We start from the raw sequence: 18,090 nt of genomic DNA, 5'->3' as shown, positions 1-18,090 counted from the left end.
TTATTCGTTAACATCGCGCAATAATTGCACAGTCCAAAACGAAAAGATAGAAATACCTACACGCCCAAGCATCCACTTTAGCTAAACAATTACGCTACGGGAATGCGCGATATAGTTCATTTCTTATAGGGTAATGGACAGATTCGTATGTTATGCTATCCAGCATCAGTTATCTTGGGCAGTCTAGAAAGCCCTAGTATTACTGATCTTGCCTTACCGTTGTAAATTTGTCAAAATGTACTTTTGAGCTAGTTGGTTCATAATCGTAGTAGAACAGCGCCGGCGAAAACAACAGACCAGACGAGGAGAAGTCTGGTCTGTTGGTCGTCTGGTCTGTTGTTTTCGCCGGCGCTGTTCTACTACGCTGCTAAATGTTACTCAGTTTCGCGTTGCAGCGGCAGCGCAACGAAAAATCTCGACAATATACAGTCGGCGAGTAAACAACAGAGCCCTTTCTCAACGGCTGTCCCAGCGTCTTGCCACGCAGACAGGCGTTTTCGTCTGCTAGCGGAAGCTTGTTGCGCCGCCAGCGCCACCAAACCGGAAGCTGCCCTGGCGCCGCGCGACGGGTTGGCTGACGCGGGGAGTTTTGCAACTTAACTGGTTCTATAAACGTTGCCCACGTGGGCCTTTTGCCGTGAACTCCCGCGCCGCACCGCTGCTGCGCCGGACCCGTGGGCTTTCCGCACTCGGGAAGCGCGCGGAAAGCGAGGGGCGTCTGCTACGCGCTGTAGTTTTTTGCGCCGCGGTTCCACACAGGGCACTTGAAGTCTACTTAACTTTTAAAATGCGGTGCGGAATGGAGCTTATCCATCTTTAAGCGTTGTGTTAGTGCTGGGACAACAACAGAATGCAAAAAATCATGTGTCAAGCGGCATCAGCGTGGTCTAGTTCCGGTCACAAAGTTCGAGAACGTTGGTGCGCGTGTAAAAACGTGCAAAACGGACACGCACAAGCAAAGAACGAAAAAAAACGCTTATTCGCACGAGTAATCGGGCAATAGCATCACGCATGCACGAATTAAGAGTACCAAAAAAAAGTAAATTGCACGCGCAGTCAGCTGAAATACTTGCGCGCAGTGACCGCTTCACACTACGAGCTTTCTACTCATGGTCGCCACTGGTTTGCTAGCCATATGCACACCACTTTATTCGACAATTCATTAGCCTCCACTAGCTCCTTATTATAAACGGAGCACACCAGGAAGACGCAAGGACAAAAAAAAAAGACAGAAAATAAAAGAGAAGAGACGGCCATACGACCGCAATGCTGTTGGCTTATTTTTGCTACTGAGGTAGCGTACAAGGCTCACCGTGCGCAAACATTTGAAAGAAAAGCAATGCCAGGTAAACTAACCTTATTCCACAAGTTCTTGCCTAAAAGGCGTAATATAGAAAATGCTTTCCAAATATCCAGATATCATGAAACAAAGTTACAAATGCCCCCATTCTTGCCGTACAAGCTGCCTGAACCGAAAATACGGTAAGAAATTGACACATAGAAGTGTAATATCTCAATCACTTCAGAAAATTGTTCATATGCAGAGATCCCTTATGTATCTAGCCTGAAAAAATGCAACATGCGATAAGAAATATATATGCATTGGATTGCTGAACGTTAGTATATGGAACGTTCGTGCGAGATGCATGCATTGCTTCAAGCCTTCACCATACGAAATGAAAACAGTTTCAAACAACTCATTCTCAGCTTCCGATGTTTTCACGGTTCTCGGAGGTTAGCGTTCGCCCGGTTCAGAGACTTTACAAAAAGATGTGAACGAGTAGTTACATAAAATACCATTGTTTCCGCGGCAGTTGAGTGCGCGCCAACAGGGCACACGACCGCAATTTCCCGCTTTTTCCTGATGACCTCAATATAGCGTCCACGACAATTTTGTGCTGAAGCTCTGGAGTACTCAAATAGCGAGTCTTCTCCTCTCTTGAATAAATATAAAGAGATGACGAGACGGGTAAAGCAAGCCTCTTTTGTATCGCAGACGCGTGCAATCAGCTGCTCTGAACTGAGAATCACGTTTGTCTTCGGGCGATCGCTCGTAACATGAAGTGAGGCATACACGATGTTGCACTGTTATCGTTTCATTTTCTTTGGTTTGTCTTTTTTCATAAGGCTAAAGCCTTAGATGCCTCATAAAATACGAAAATTGACCGTCGGCATCCGGCGTAGCCAACACGAGTGATGCACAAAATCATCACGCGATGACGTCGACAGAGCTTGTGACGTCACTATGACGTCATTCAACGTGACGTAATATGATGACGCCACCACGTGACGTGGTTGCTTTGCATTGCCTCCGTGATCGGGGGTGATCACGGAGGCAATGTAAAGGCAGGTGAGGTGCAGAAAGTTTGCAATGCCTTCGATCCTGTCAGCAGTCCGAAACCACGTTATGTGCAGGTTCAATGCATCGACTGACGAAAAAGATGGCTTTCGTTTTCGAGTCATCTCAGGCGAATGACCATGTTTTTTTTTTTTTCATGTAATCTTTTTGCATACATTTTACCTATGCGGTCAGTTCTTCGAAATCTATGGGTAAGTCTTACATGTTCACATCGATATCGGTGACCACCACGTTTTTTATAACCTGACAGAAACAAATCGTCAGACCACACATCGTCAGAATTATTTCTGGCTACAGGAAGCGGGTTTGCGCGCCACACACCATGTTATTATTGTTAGTCGTTACGCAAACGGCAAGCAGTCAGGTTAGTGATGCCATGTCCTATCGGTCGTGTTGGGCATACGTACATTCGTGCCTCTCCGTGCCAATTTTCGTGTATACCAAGTGAACGAGACGCGAGTTACGCGAGTAATTGCTTACTTTTGGTAACCGCGGCCACGCCGATTGACATATTCGGCTTCGCATGAAATGGTTTGAAACAGCAGAGCGCCGGAGGCAGCCTTGTGAAACAAATCGAATGCACGAAATAAAGGATACGATATGAAGGGTGGAGACGCGTTAGCGTGCATGAGCTAGTTACTACGTGCATATGCTCTGCGTTCTCCTGGTTATCTCCAATTTATTCTCTCCTGCAGCAAGTTTACGTTCGTCATTCCACACGAAAGTAAGTTAAGCGCCTTTTCTCACGATGAAGTGCGCGCAGGATGCGTTCCTCAAACAGCCGCGGAAGTGTGGGCCAATGCGGTGACAAACCAGCTGAAAGGATATATACAAAATCCCCGTTCCACAACACACAAACTAACAAACGCGTTCTCTGTGTGATGAGTCGCTGCAGTATTATGTTGCAGTGACGCAGTATTAAATATTGCCCAAATTTCCGCAATTTTAGCTAATAGCGGTCAAAATATCGGTCGGTCAAAATATATATGCCTTCACCGCAGAGAAAGCCCACGGGTCCGGCACGGCAGCGCCGCGGCGCGGAAGTTCATCGCAAAAGGCCCTCGCTCCTCCCATGTATTCGCGCGGCGCTTTGGACACTCCCCCTATTCTAGGTCACTCTAGTTCAGCTACGGTCCCTAGAATATACTGGCTAGTCTGCCGTCTCCGCGCCGTCCCCATGCAAGGCCGCGTCCGCGCCGCGGATGCTTGCGTAGGGGGCGCTGCGATCCATCGGAGCGCCTGCATGGTGCATGTCGCGCAGGCGGAATCGGTGGAGTATCGCGCCTTGCCTTTTATTTTGCGCTCCCGCATGAACTCCACGTTTTCGTTCTGTTCGTGTGGGCAGAAACTGGAACGTCTTGAACTGACCAAACATTGCATTCAACGTCGTCTCTTGTCTGGACACTGCCGTGATCACACGAAGATCAGTGGTGGACCCAGACACTCATTTAAGAGCGCGCAGTTACTCGAAGCAAAACCAAAGGGCGAAAAATTGACTTTAATTTTTTTATTAAGGAATTACTGTTATCACAAGACTGCCATCATAATATATATGCTGTTAAATTGTCCTTACGAAGGTACCAAACATTTCTAAGATCAGTTTTTAATAAGCAAACAATTCTGAGAGTAAAAACGTTACTTCAGATATATTTAGTGTGCTAAGTCTCGTAATCATAAAGGTTGGTTCTCGATGTGTTACGGAGACAATAAACGCAATGTAGTTCTCAGAATGGGTGAGTATATTAATTACAGACACTGTAATGTTGGAGAAGATTTTTTTTTTTTAACGATAAGCAAGGTTCACTGTTGCATGCCGGAATAACACATTCGCGGCACAAGAAATACTCAGATGTGTCGTTCAATGTCAGTTCGTCAACTGCTCGCCCACCGCACATGTTTCGCGCTGCTTATTTTCTTTTTGCTTTTTTTTTTTGAGGTATAGGGATAGCTGACCGTTCTCTCGCATCGTAATACAATGCATTCAAAATCGGTTACATTTCCAAAACAGAGAACACACATGACAGAGTTGCGCTGCTTTTCGCCTTTCGGCTATTCACGTTTAGGTTGTTCTTTGGTATAGGTCTCCCTTTCACAAGCGGGTAGCGAGCACACTCCTCATGAAAGTATAAAAATAGAAATACTATTTTTTATACGCTTTAGACCACCGAAAAAGAGCCTAAAGTATCCCTCCAACAAGCGACGAGGATTCGTCCCTGTACAATGTCATTAGGGGGTTATTAGGGGGTCATTAGGGGGTTATTTTTGTATTCCGACAAGGTCGAGAAATTAAGCTTGTGGCCCCATGGAGCCAACTCAAAGCTTTATTAAAAAATATGAACAGGTTAATTATAATAATGACCTCCCGAACGCCAAAAAAAAGCCCTCTACCCAAATTCGCCTAACTGTGCATTTCTGAAAGAATTCCTGGGTTATTTAAAAGCTTTCATCGAGCACAGCAGAAGGGCTCCGTGTCACAACTGAGAGCACAGTGCAGCTGCTCGAATTCCTCAGGTCTGCGGGTTTTAGATATTTGATGACCTCAAATTTAAGGACAAGCTAGAAAATATATTTGGAATTGTTCGGCAGTCTTCTGGCACAAATGATCATCCCACTGCTGCTCAGTTTTTGATTACTATTGTCACGTGGTCGTGACGTCAACGAAGACAGCAGTCGGCGTTTGCAGGATGAAACTGTTTATTTGGCCGAACTTGTGGCCGGAAAATGAGAACTGGAACTAGAGCAATATACGCTGTACAATGATAGCGGCGAACAGGGCGTCGTTCGTCGATCAACTGACAAGCAGTCAAGCGCGTCGGCTTTTATACAGGCGCTATCGAACTTTCCAGCGATATCGCTGGTGGCGGCGTAATCTCTAGACAAAGCTGGAACATTCGCGTGCGGGGCGCAATCTTAACAAACCGATCTACTACAATCGCGACGCTTCTAGAACACTACTTCGCCGACAGCGTCGAGCGTTGATAACCGTCCCTGCCGGTGAAACCCGAATACATCAAAACAAGACAAAAAGTGGGCGTGGCACTATAAATGCCCTTGCATTTTATAACCTCGCAAGACCACCGAAGTCGGGGAACTGTTCGCCGCAAGTAATCAGCTCTCTTTTATCTGGGAATGACATAAAGTCACACACGCCTGCCACAATTGATGTCGTTGACAGCCTCATTGATGGTGGAGACTTCAGTGGCACAGAGACTGCGCTAGCGTCAGGCACAGACCACAGTGCATACGTGGGAAAAAAAAGCCACGATATGCTGACTTACTACATTACTGGTTATGTGGCACGTAAGACACTAAAGAAGACACAGTGCGAGACTTGCGCAACGTGTCTCACATCAGACAGAAACACAGCTACGGGGAGTGATCAGGCCTCCCTATTCACAGCGCACTTTGATAACGGAGGCCTGATATACCCCTCCGGACTATTCAAAGCAGCTATTGCAAAACTTGAAAATAGTTCTACCACTTATTTCAGCGTGATGTAAGCTGCATGAAAAGAGCATTGTGGATTTCAGCGCTTTCTTGAAAAAAACAGATTTGCCTCATCTGGGTTGTGAACAACATTCAAATTTCATCACAAAAAGCCTCATGAAGTTCTACATTTTACTTAGATTCCGCTTCTTCACGAAATCACTGAACAGCGAAAGAAGTAAAGCGGCAAAGAATGAAGCAGCTAAAGTTGAGAAGATGCAATTAAATGACGCTGACGAAACCCATGTCAAGGAACCAATAAAGATTAAAAATTCTGATGCTTTGAATTCTGTCTCGTGAAGTGATAAGCAGGACGGATATAAGGGATGGTGGTAATCACTGGGAAACTTGTGTGACGCCAGACTTCGTGCTCTTCTGCAACATTAACTAGCGCTAAGGTATTCCTTACTTATTTGTACTCAGTGTCACGTTCTGTAATAAAAGCAAACACCGCAGGCCTTCGATGTGAAAAGGTAAGCAAACGCGAGAGCGCGGTTGTAAACGGCTCCGCCAGCCTACCCGTAAGCGAGAGTCGCGGGCGGGGCGTCTGCTCAAGGAACTCCGATTGCGCGCAGCGCCACCGCCGCAGGCATCCCCGAGAGGCCGCGGCGGAGAGCGGAGACGGCAGACTAGCCAGTATATTCTAGGGACCGTAGTTCAGCCAGCCATTTGCTGTAGTTTTCTGCACTGTTCGATGACCTTCGTGCTAGCTTGTTTTCTACACGGCGTTCACGTTTTGGCAAGATGGTCAACTACCTGAATAGCTACACTGCTGGCTATAAGTTGAAGGTGATCGAGTATGCTCTCGAGCATGGGAAACGTGCCGCCGGCAGAAAATTCGACGTTGACGAGAAGTGTGTTCGACGTTGGTGTGCTCAAAAAGAAGCCTTGCGAAACCAACAGCACTAAGCGCGCTTTCCGAGGAGAGCAGTGCAAGTTTCCCGATTTGGAAGAAGACTTGCTCCGCTATGTGACTGAAGTGCGGAATGATGGGTCTTGCACTCACAACAGACATGCTGCGTGTGAAGGGACTAGCCTTGGCGACTGTACTTGGGTGGATCCTATCTGCGTGGAGCTCGGTGTCGACGGACATTGTGTCCTGAAGTTTTAAAGTCGCCGGGATATCTAACAGCTTGGATGGCATGAAAGGTGACTGCTTGTGGGGTGACGGCGCTTCACAGCACACCATCTCACCTCGGACTCCAAGTCTGAGGACTCGCCGAGTGACGACGATTGAGCACGTATGTCACACGAAATGTCGTATACTGCAATAAACGCTCTTCGTTCGCAAACTGGTGCGTTTTTACTTTAAAAAAAAAATGTCGCGTGTATGGGCCGCACACTGAAAATTGGCCCTCATTTCTTGAAAAAAAAGTGCGGCCCTTACACGCGGTTATACGTATGTACTTCACAGCTGCTGGGTACTACTGTTTAGTGTGTAGTCATGCTGCATTCCTGGCAGGTACGTATTAATGAGGTTTTATTGTAATAAGCTCATGGGGATGATGACAGAAGTCCTGAAACATTTCACCCATTAACCAATACAGTGTTTTATAACTGAAAAAACATATTCAACAGAAATTTCAGTTACCGAGAAAAATGCATCAATGTGCAGTACCCAAACGTAATAACAAAATAATAATAATTTCTGGGGTTTTAGGTGCCAAAACTGCGATACAATTTGAAGCACACCATAGTGGGGGACTCCGGATTAATTTAGACCACCTGGGGTTTTTTAACGTGCACCGAAGTCCAAGTACACAGGCGTTATTGCCTTTCACCCCCATCAAAATGTGGCCACCATTGCCGGGAATCAAACTCGTAACCTTGAGCTTAGAAGCGCAACACCTCAGCTGCTGGCCTACCATGGCAGGTGCTGCACCCCAAGGCAACACCATCCATATTAGAGGGAGCTGTTCTGTTTAAGCGCCATGATGCAAATGTCACATACCACACCGGATGATGGCCACGTGTCCTTTCATTCCTCCAAGAGCAAGGTAACTGCGGCTCGGAGAGACAGCCAGCACACTGTACGATGCAAGGTAGTCCCGCCGAAACAGCTCTTCCCGCTTGCCACCTGCGGGTCCACCCCAGGGACCATCGAAGTAGCCTCCTGCAAGGGATTAACAGTGAGAGGAAAAAAGGGGATCTGAGCATCTCAGTTTTTTCTTAGTTGACATATGGACAAGGCATACAATGAAGCCAAGGTAATATGTAGGCAAAAATTATGTTCCAGCGACATGTAGAAATACTAAGGAAAGTGAAATGGAAGTGGGTGAAAAGACAACGTGCTACAGCTGGGAGCCAAACCCACATCTTCAACCTACCGTGAACCAATTAAGTAGGCTTGTGCGAATAGTAAATTTTAGGTTCGAAGCGAATTCGAAGTGAATAGTGACTTTGGTCGAATAATTTCGAATCGAATTCGAATAGTATATATCACATATTATTAAAAAAAACGAACATATTTGTCATGATCCAACCAACCTGCACAACATTTTTTTTTAATTGTAACAAGGCATGCGCGAATGTCATTCTTTTTGATTTAAAGGAAGTGGAAGTAACTTTGAATAGTAGCAAGATTTGGCTTTCGGTAGAATGCAGGTGATAACCTGTAAAATATGTTACGTTTTAAAATTTACTATACTAGGCTGGTATAACAAGTTTTTAAACTTAAAAAAATGATGAATCGATGTGCGGGTAATGTTCATTTAACCTTGAAGTGGGGCTTCACGGCAGTGCAGATTTTCCCGAGAAAGGTGTATTCAGGGTATAGCACCCCTCCACTGCAGTGAAACCACCCTTACAAGAGATTACAAGCGGACAGTGCAATTTTTCTTGGAAAGGTGTATTCACGGTATAGCACCCCTCCACTGCAGTGAAATCACCTTTACAGGGAGGTTACAAGCGGACTAACATACACCTATTTGTTCATTTCGAATACTTCGAAATTTTCAATAATTTAAATTCGAATCGAAGCGAATTCGTATACTGTATTATTCGTTCGAATATTCGAAGTGCTCGAATATTCGCACAAGCCTACGATTAAGCTACCACAAGCCCCATCTACTTCCTTGGTTATTTTAGGTATAGTATCCCCTTCAGGTGCGAATTATGATGCACTGTCTGCAAATGCGTCAAATTCGCATAGCATAATTCCAAGGCACTCAATATTACATTTCAAGAAAGAATGTGTTGTTTTGTGTGAGTTTCAGTAATAAGTCGTAATTAGCATGTAATTAAATGTTTCATTATTCTACAGTCCGTCATGTTCCATTCTTACATAAAAATAATGAAATCATAAGCTCAAAATTTGTGCACCATTAGTCTTTGGTTGCATTCCTTTCAAGAAAAGAAAAATGATACTTTTGACGTTGGTCCTGGAACACGGCACATCGAACGACCCGTTGAACATGGTGGTGCCTTCACCAAAGTGATTCGTTACAGTCATACGCAGCACATTGAGGTTAAGTCAAGACATACTGACTATGCAGAAGGTTCAAGTCATCCAATGAGCAAAGTATCTTGATCTCTTTTGGCCACAAGTCGACACAACTAGCATAAACAAGTTGAATACACAAACACAGCCACCACTGCTGAAGGGCACAAGGTTAGTCATGGGAGAGTTAGCCAATGCAGCTCACAGAAATGGCAGCAGATGTGTAATGCCTTTTCTATCACAGGCATCGTATAATAAGTGAGCTTAGGAGCACACACCTGGTCTCATATTTCCTCATGACATCAAGACCTCCAAATTTAAGGCACTCGCAGATTAACGAGTAGTAAAAATAAGGGCATCTAAGGCTTATACTTTTTTTTAGTTTAAGTTAACTATTAAAGATTACTAATTGCAGCAACTGTTTTAACAACTGCTTTCACACATGGAGGGCCAAAAGCCACGAGGTAAAGGCAAAATGAATTTGCTGAAGTGAGAAGTATTCATTGTTTGCATGTGGCATTGTGCTCTAAACTATTTACCTCCTTGCTGTAGCAGCCAGAATGGTTACTCATAGTTGTTGCAGTGGTATTTGAGAAATTTCATTCACATTGAAATCTGCACATGCATACCTGCCAAGTTCAAGGAATCTGAATTCGGGAGATTTCCAAAACTGGAAGAGGGGTGGGGTTAGGCGCGTCGATTTACTTTGCCCCTCCCCCCCCCCTTTTTCAAAAAAAAGAACGTCCTCGGAAATGGGGAAGGGGAGGGAGAGCCCCAAACCACCCCGTAAGCATAAACATCAGTGTTGCACTCTTGTAATGGCTTAGTGTGGCCAAAAAAACAATGCAAGTAGGGTTTTCCAACTACAGTAGAATCTTGGTGATACGAATATCAAGGGGGAGCGGAAATATTCGTATCACCCGAAATTTTGTATAATCAAAAAACTAGCAATATCTGTTTTCAAACCTCGATATACGCACAGAACATTTATTTCCGTCGAAAGAACTCACGTATGTCTTTCTGGGACACGCGTGAACCGACCAATAAGGGACGGAGCAGCTAGCTGCCGCGAAAGCGCAAGGCGAAGCTTCACTTGAGGCCAATTGAAAAACAAAGTGCCAAAGTCCGCTTCACCACAGACATAAGCGAAGATCAACAGGACCGCCGAAATGCCTTGTGCCTTTTTAGGACTTTATTGCCTTTAATCTACCATGGCGTTAGCCATGTACCTTGAGAGCTCACAGTCAGTGCACGGCGGTTGCGGCAAACGGCAGTTCCGTTTTCAATCCGCGTGCGCTGGCCACGCACATGCCTTCAAAAGTATGTAGTCTGTTGCTATCTATGATCGCATCTGCCACGGTTTTGTCTGCAGCATTTGCGGAAAGCAGCGTCGCTTTGACTGGGTAAGCATAACTGGACGCGCGTGCACTTTCGAAGTTCCGTCAGTTTCGTCGCCGAAGCTGTGACGCCAGCCTTTGTACTCCCATGCCACAGCCCAGCATGGCGGCGTTCTTTCTCACCTGTGAAAAGGTCTATAGACGAATTCCACCAGACATGTGTCACGAAAATGCAGTGGCGCTGTCATTGGGCGTTTAGTTTCGCGCGGTAGGCAAAAGCTGCTGTGCCTGCCGCAGTTGCCGATGTGTTTTCGCTGGTGCATGCGCTATTTGCAGTTGTGCCACGAAGAAAAAAATGGTGTACTGACGAGATGCGTTGCTGTTACTTACGTAGGAAGGCACAAAAGGGACGGAATAACCTTCTATCCGCTTTTTTTACGAATACCGTCGCAAGAAATTGGCCGCAGCTGTTAAACATGAGAACTTGCAACTCTAAGTTCTCATGTACTCTTGCAACTGTAATTCAATACAGTCGAGCCCGACTATATCGAACCCGTTTATATCAAATTATCCCGTATATCGAACAATTTCTAAACACGGTAAATTTACATTGAGAATATATAGCAAAAGTTACTGTTACATCGAACGAAAATAGCAACGACAACCGATATATCAAACTCCACGTGCCTCAAAAGTGCCCCAGCAAGTTGGCTTTCCCTCGCGGTGGCGGGCATAACTGCCGGCGCCACCCTAGAGAAAGTGGTTTAGACCCGGTTGTGCACGGGCGAACACCCCCCTGCAAAAAATGATCCTGGCCCGCTCGCAGCGCTTACAGCCAATCAGAGGCCGTCGTGCTTTCTCCGAGGCGCGGAGGCGGTAGAAGTGAGCGCCATTTTTTCTTTCTTTATGCTTGTGTGCCTGCTGCTGCCTGTTTTCCTCGAGTCCTCATTCAGCGTGGTCCGTGCTGGTGGTGTTGCCTGTTGGTGCTCTGTGAACTTTATTGGCGCGCTGTCGTCATGGCTTGTGCAAAGAGGCATAATTTGCCGTTCGCCGCGAAACTCGAAATCATAAATCGGGTCGAGCTCTTTCTATGTTGAGTAGATCGTGGGCAGATGTCACGAAGGAAACGATCCAGAACTGCTTTAGGCATGCCGGCTTCCGCATGCCTGGTGATGACACCCCAAATTCCGATGACAGCACTGAAGACACCGCAGGTGTTTCTGCCAAAGTTTGGAGCGAGCCGGCAGAGTTCCCGGGAGCTATCCACGGATCGACATTTGGTGAGTTCGTCAGTGCGGACGATGATGTCGCCATCACGGGTCAGCTACAAGATGAGGACTATGTTGCAGACGTCGTGCCGACCACGAGCCAAAGCGACAGCAATAAGGAAATTGACGATGGCCCATTGCCTACATCCTCCGAAGTGATTAGTGCACTTGCGTTGGTCCGGCGCTATTGCGTGAATGTGGATGGTTGCTGCCTCAGCTGCTCCGACTCGTTGGACAACGTGGAGGCGTGCATGCTGTCGCAGGCAGCGAAGTCGTTGACAAAGAAGAAAATCCAGGACTATTTTGTTCCAAAGTAGGGCACGCAAGTAAGCCACCATATTAATAAAGTACTTTTCTTATTGTTATGTGCCTTTGTGTCAAATCCTATAGCGGGCCTATATTGAATTATGCCATATATCGAACTAATAAGCGTTTTTTGGCGAGTTCGATATACCCGGGTTCGACTGTATTTCTGTTTTTCAGAACCCATATTGCTGTTTTCATTGTGTGGATTAAATTGAGTAGCCCTTGAATCCGCCTCTTTCACGACGCCGCGGTGCATGTGCTCTCCCCTAGTGGAAAAGTCGCGAAACGTCTCCTCATCTCGGAGGTTTCGCTTCTGGCAATACCGGTTCTCCCGGACCCTACCAAAATGGCCGAGGGCAGCACAGGAAAATGAAAGAGGTGGATTAAAGCTGGTGGTGCTTGGATTAAACTTACTGGCATGTGGCCTATTTGCCCTGATGCTTGGATTAAATGTTCAGCACGTGAATTAACCAGTCTGGTGCTCAGATCATTTTAGCTGGCACTTGCATTCGAGTGAGCGTGAAAACCTGTAGTAACCATCACGTGTGCACTGCAATCACAATCTTGCTACATTTTGTTATCAGCTGCACGCACCCTTCATTGGTGGACACAATAAGGGATAAGTTTCCACAGGTGTTGAGGATGGCGAGATTACGTGGAAAGTCTCCGCCGTCCTTGAATGCCTCAATCCAAGTGGTCTTGTTTGACTGAGAAATCACCTCCGGAACGTGCCACAGGCTCAGCGCCGATCCACTGCTCCCTGTTACCTGAAGAATGCCACACACCGATGTTACCAAACAGTCTTTCCTCCCTATAGTAATCAGAAAATAGGAGGCACAATCTGGCAGTAATATAACGCATGACAACAATTTCAAGTGAAATAAGGCACTGGATTGTGATAACAGTCTCTAAGCCTCCTGTACTGCACTGGCAGTGCTGCAAAATAAGTGACCACCAGTGCCGCTGTAGCAGCCACAGAGGAGGAGACAGAGTAGCACAAAGTGAGCAAGCGAAAGTGCGTGCTTTTAGGCCAGTATGAATCCCCAACTTCCGGTTGGGCTTCACCACTGTCTTCTAAGTACTCAGGACTTGAAAAGCTTATTTATCCTTACATGCCACACCACAGGAGAAAATAAACTACATCTACACTCTAAAAAGTTTCGTGTGTCGATTTAATTCACTGCAGCTCACAAGTACAGCAACAATTATTGCACTGCCAATGTGAAGCAGGTCACGTGCGACAGATATCGCCACAACACTCTGTATATAAGTGACGTTCGTCGGAATAAAGGCGGTTATCAGCATGGAGCCGGCAGTGGTGCAGTGTGCTCACTCTGCACTGCTGGTCGACGACACAACAAATATTAAGGTAACCTTACCAACTAGTTCAACTTTCAATATTATCAAGGTAAACGCTGCGACATATGTTCTCTAACTGTCGAGAAGACGGTAATATTCAGCAAGCATTAAAGCTAAAGATCAAGATATACAAAGCTACTCATTTAACTGGGAGCCCTTCACATTTTCAATTACACTCTCACATCAGCACTCATTTATTGTTCATCTCACTTTCACATTGCATACCTGCCAAGTTTGGAGAAACGGAATCCGGGAGATCTACTCAACGGGGGGGAGGGGGGGAGGGGGTACTGCGATAGCAATTATATGGACACTGTCAGCGGGATTTTGCGGTCGCCGCTGATCTGTACAGAGTCCAAACCGATAACATCGCTTACGCATCGTCTGTTTCACGTATGAGTAAATGCGCGCTAGCGCTAGGAACGAACGCGATTGAAGCAGAGATGAAACGACCAGGCCGTCACCGTCGCGCGAAGGGCACATGCGATAACATCGCTCCGCGTGCGAGGCCTGTCGTCGCTTGCTTATCAGTTATTTCTTCAGGCAATGGGACCATAAGGGGCGCCGAAGAGACGGGAACGGTCGCAAGCGCTGGTGAACACGCTATCTCGACAGACATCGGTAATGGCTACCCTTTTAAGTGCTGGGCTCTCCACCTAAAGCAGCAGTGACACAAAATTTTTAAGGCGAGATAACTTGTGGGATAGATCTGTGTGTACACAAATGCATCATCTACGAAATATTAACGGCTGATATAACCTATAACACATTTAGGATCAATTTTTAAATTGCGTGTAGCGCATCTGTATGCGAAACGTCCCACTTCACGTCACCGTGACGCACAGGGCGCGCAATGCACTGGACGCGCCGGGCAAAACTGGATTTCCGGGAGATTTTCCTATGACCCGTACAACCGGGAGAAACGTTCAAAATCCGAGAGTCTCCCGGGTAATCCGGGAGACTTGGCAGGTACAGTGATGTGATTGACTGAAGCTGTTTTGGAGCAGGTTTTTGGAGCAGCAAAAAGTGCATTTTGGAGCAGGAAAAGGGGCTTTTGGAGCAGCCAAAAATGCGTTCTGGAGCAGGGAAAACTGCTTTTGGAGCAGCTAAAAGCTCACTGCCAAGTAGAAAAAGGGACCATATGAAGCAAAACAGTCAACTAAGGAGGAACTCTTTTGAAATTAAAAGTTCTGTCCAATAATGGGTGTCTGCATGACACCACTGGATCACCAAACAGCCTCATAAGTGTAAACATTGACATTGCGGTCTTATCAGGCCCGTAGCCAGCCAGCCCCCCCCCCCCCCCCCCCGAAATTTTGATGGAGGGGATGTTTTACCAAAAATAATGGAAATCAGTGTTATTCTCAAATAGTGAAGGTTTCCAGCACTTGCCCCCCCCCCCCTCACGAAAAAAATTCTACGGGCCTGGGTCTTATAATGGCTTGGAGTGGCCACACAAACAACGCAGGTAGGGTTTCTCAACTACAGTAGAATCTCAGTGATACGAATCTGAAGGGGGAGCGACAATATTCGTATCGCCCGAAATTTCGTATCATCAAAAAACCAGCTAAATCTGTTTCCAAACAACAATATACGCACAAAACACTTATTTCTGTCAAAAGAACTCGCGTATGCCTTTAGGAACACACGTGAACGGACCAATAAGGGACGGCGCAGCTGGCTGCCGCGAAAGCGTGCGTCAAAGCTTCGCTTGAGGCCAACTGGTGCCAATGTCCGCTCCACTATAGTGACAAGCGAAGATCGACACGAATCCCGAAAGGCTTCGTGCCTTTTTTTATGACTATATTGCCTTTAATCTATCGCTGCGGTATAGCCGCGTACCTTCGGAGCTCGCTATCGATGATCGCGTTGATAGCGACCGTGGTTTCGTGCGCAGCGGTTGCTGCAAACGGTAGTTCCGTTTTCAATTCGCGTGCGCTGGCCGCGCAAGTGCCTTCAAAACTACGTCGTTTGTTGCTATCTACGATCGCATCTGCCGCGGTTTTGTCCGCAGCGTTTGTGGAAAGCAGCGTCGCTTTGACTGGGTGAGCGTTGGACGCGCGTGCACTTTCGGAGTTCCGTCAGTTTTGTCGTCGCCATACATGATCGTGTCAAGAGCGACCGCGGTTTCGTCCTCCGCGGTTGTGGCAAACGATAACCACAGTTCCGACAGTGTGTGAGCTGGCCGCGCGGGTATTTCCGAAGCTTCCAGTATTCTGCTCTCGGCCGTCGCTCGACGGATTCGGTACCAACCCATGAAACACATAACCTCTACAAAACGTCTTTAAAACCTCTATAAACCTCTATAAAACGTTTTGTAAAGGTTTCGTGTTTCGTGGGAAAGTTGGTATCACCCGCCGCGACGCGGAAAAGTGTTCGGAACATCCGAATTTCGGCCCATTCGACACAGTGGAATTCGGCTGGGGAATTTCACGAATTCGTATCAGCCGGTCAGCCGGTTACGTTTACATCAACGCCTCCTAAATTGGTTTCCTATGGCTTCGCAAAAAACCTGGATCGATTAGGTTGGACTTTTCAATGTGGATAGATCACGCACAGAAATTTCGATGTCCGGGAGATTTTCCTGCCAACCGTACACACGTAAGAAAAGGTCGAAATCAGGGAGTCTCCCAGATTTCGGCATGTATGCACCATATGAGGCTTTCGTTCGTTTGCAGGAAAACTGTTCAGCGATTTCGGAGTCCGTGAACATCTTCGGAAATAGATGTGGCCGTATCTGCCCAAGAGTCTCTCTGCACGAACCACGCGGTCGCCCGAGAGCGTAGCTGAACACTGCGAGAAGTCCAAATACGTCTGACACACAGGTTTTTGCGGAGTTTTCAGTACACCTTCTGAATCCCGGTGCTGCTTCGTGGCCTCAATGTGCCTCTTGCTTGTAGCATGCCGCTTTATCACTGCAAAACCATGCTGTTTGCAGTTAATGGTCTGACTGCAGACAATACAAAATCCACTGCCATCGCTGCCTTGGCGACGCCAAGATGATATAGTGTCACCATTTTCGTCCATCTTGTTCAGGATGTCGACGTTGCACTTGGTGGATTGACCTGAGGCTCTGAGACGGCGAGACACGGACAATGCGAAAAGCAATTCCCCTCAAGAAACGTGTAGCGATACGCTTTTTGCTAATCCTGCCGAGGACGGAATAGTCTTTGTTGCTAGCCGTTCCACGGCGAAACTATATAGTTTTCCACGAGTTTTGCTCCCCGACTGGAGTCGCGTTCCGTGAAAATCCTCAAACAACACGAAGCTGCCAATTAACTGCGCCAGTTCACGGCTGGTGCGAAGCTTTTCCGCCATTTTGCCAGCTTCTCGCTTTGCGATAACCGCGGTTAGGCGACTAAATACTGTTATGTCTGCTGTGTAGCTACCCCTAACCGTGGTTAGCCGTAACCGTAGTCACCTTAACCACGGTTAAAGGTACAACAATGGTTTGAGCAGCGCAGCGTAAAAAAAAGGGGTAAAAAGATGGCAGAAAAGGACGTCGCTGTACTAACAACTGAAATTTTATTTCTATGTTGCTGCGGCGGTGCGGTCACACCAGCTCGCGGCGAACCGCTCCTTCCAAGGTGCATTTTTGGCGGGTCACGCCAGTTTACAACAGTCTGCAGGGGATTATGTCGGTCCCCAAAAGCCTGAGCAAGCCAAACCAGCGCTTAACGAGCCTTCCCATCAATCAGCGTCCGGTCATGTCCCCCAGAAAGCACCGGGCGGCGTGCCGCGAAAAATGATGCACGAACCCATTCCTCTCGCGGCACGAAAATTCTGCCGCGCGGCAGCTTCAGAGTCTCGCGTTTTGCCGGCACACGTTTTGACGCTAGTGAGCTTATCGTTTGGCGCAGATTTGGCGCAGAAAAGCGGAGATGTAGCAGGATGTAGCAGGTTTCACGTCTTGGCGCAGTTTGGCGCAATTGGCGCAGCTATCACATCATTGCAGGTATGATATTGTCACGTGGTCGTGACGTTGACGAAGGCAGCAGTAGGCATGTTCGAGACTAAGCTTTTTATTTGGACGAACCTGTGCCCGGAAAATGAGAAGACAAGGTACAAGCAATTCATGCTGTACGCTGAGAGCGGCGAACAGAGCGTCGGCCGCCGATAATCTGATCATTGGCAGAGCGCGTCGTCTTTTACAAACCAATCATCGAACCCTCCAGCGTCATCACCGGTGCCCGCGCAAGCTCTCGAATAAACTTGATGACCCGTGTCCTGCGCGCAATCCCAACAGAACAATCCCGGACAACTGCGAAGCCTCCCAAGCATTGCAGCGCGCCCCGCGTCGAGTGCTGCCAACAGCCTTTTGTGGTCCAAACCAGAACACATTAAAACAAAGTTTATAAACACGCATGGCAATATCATCACATTTTCAGGAATTTAATTGACTACTCTTTTGATACTGAACATCCCTCCTGGCAAGAAACCATTAAGACTGTCATAAACAACATTTTGTTAATGATTTGCACAATGCACGTTTATAGTTGACAATAAAAACTGGGATGTTTAAAAATGTACTTATGT

General features: G+C 46.9%; 1 protein-coding gene across 1 annotated transcript in view; it reads right to left on the bottom strand.

The window, feature by feature from the left end:
• The window catches only part of LOC119392559 (WD repeat-containing protein 6-like), a 166,109-nt gene that overhangs the window by 96,866 nt on the left and 51,153 nt on the right, over window positions 1-18,090 (bottom strand). Inside the window, 3 exon segments of the mRNA XM_049414593.1 lie at window positions 7,797-7,920; window positions 7,922-7,958; window positions 12,790-12,962. Of these exon segments, the coding sequence (XP_049270550.1) occupies window positions 7,797-7,920; window positions 7,922-7,958; window positions 12,790-12,962 (334 nt within the window).

This window comes from Rhipicephalus sanguineus, chromosome 1 (genome assembly GCF_013339695.2).
Source record: "Rhipicephalus sanguineus isolate Rsan-2018 chromosome 1, BIME_Rsan_1.4, whole genome shotgun sequence".
Taxonomy (NCBI): domain Eukaryota; kingdom Metazoa; phylum Arthropoda; class Arachnida; order Ixodida; family Ixodidae; genus Rhipicephalus; species Rhipicephalus sanguineus.
The sequence above is the reverse complement of the archived record's forward strand: the minus strand, read 5'-3'. Positions and strand labels throughout refer to the sequence as shown.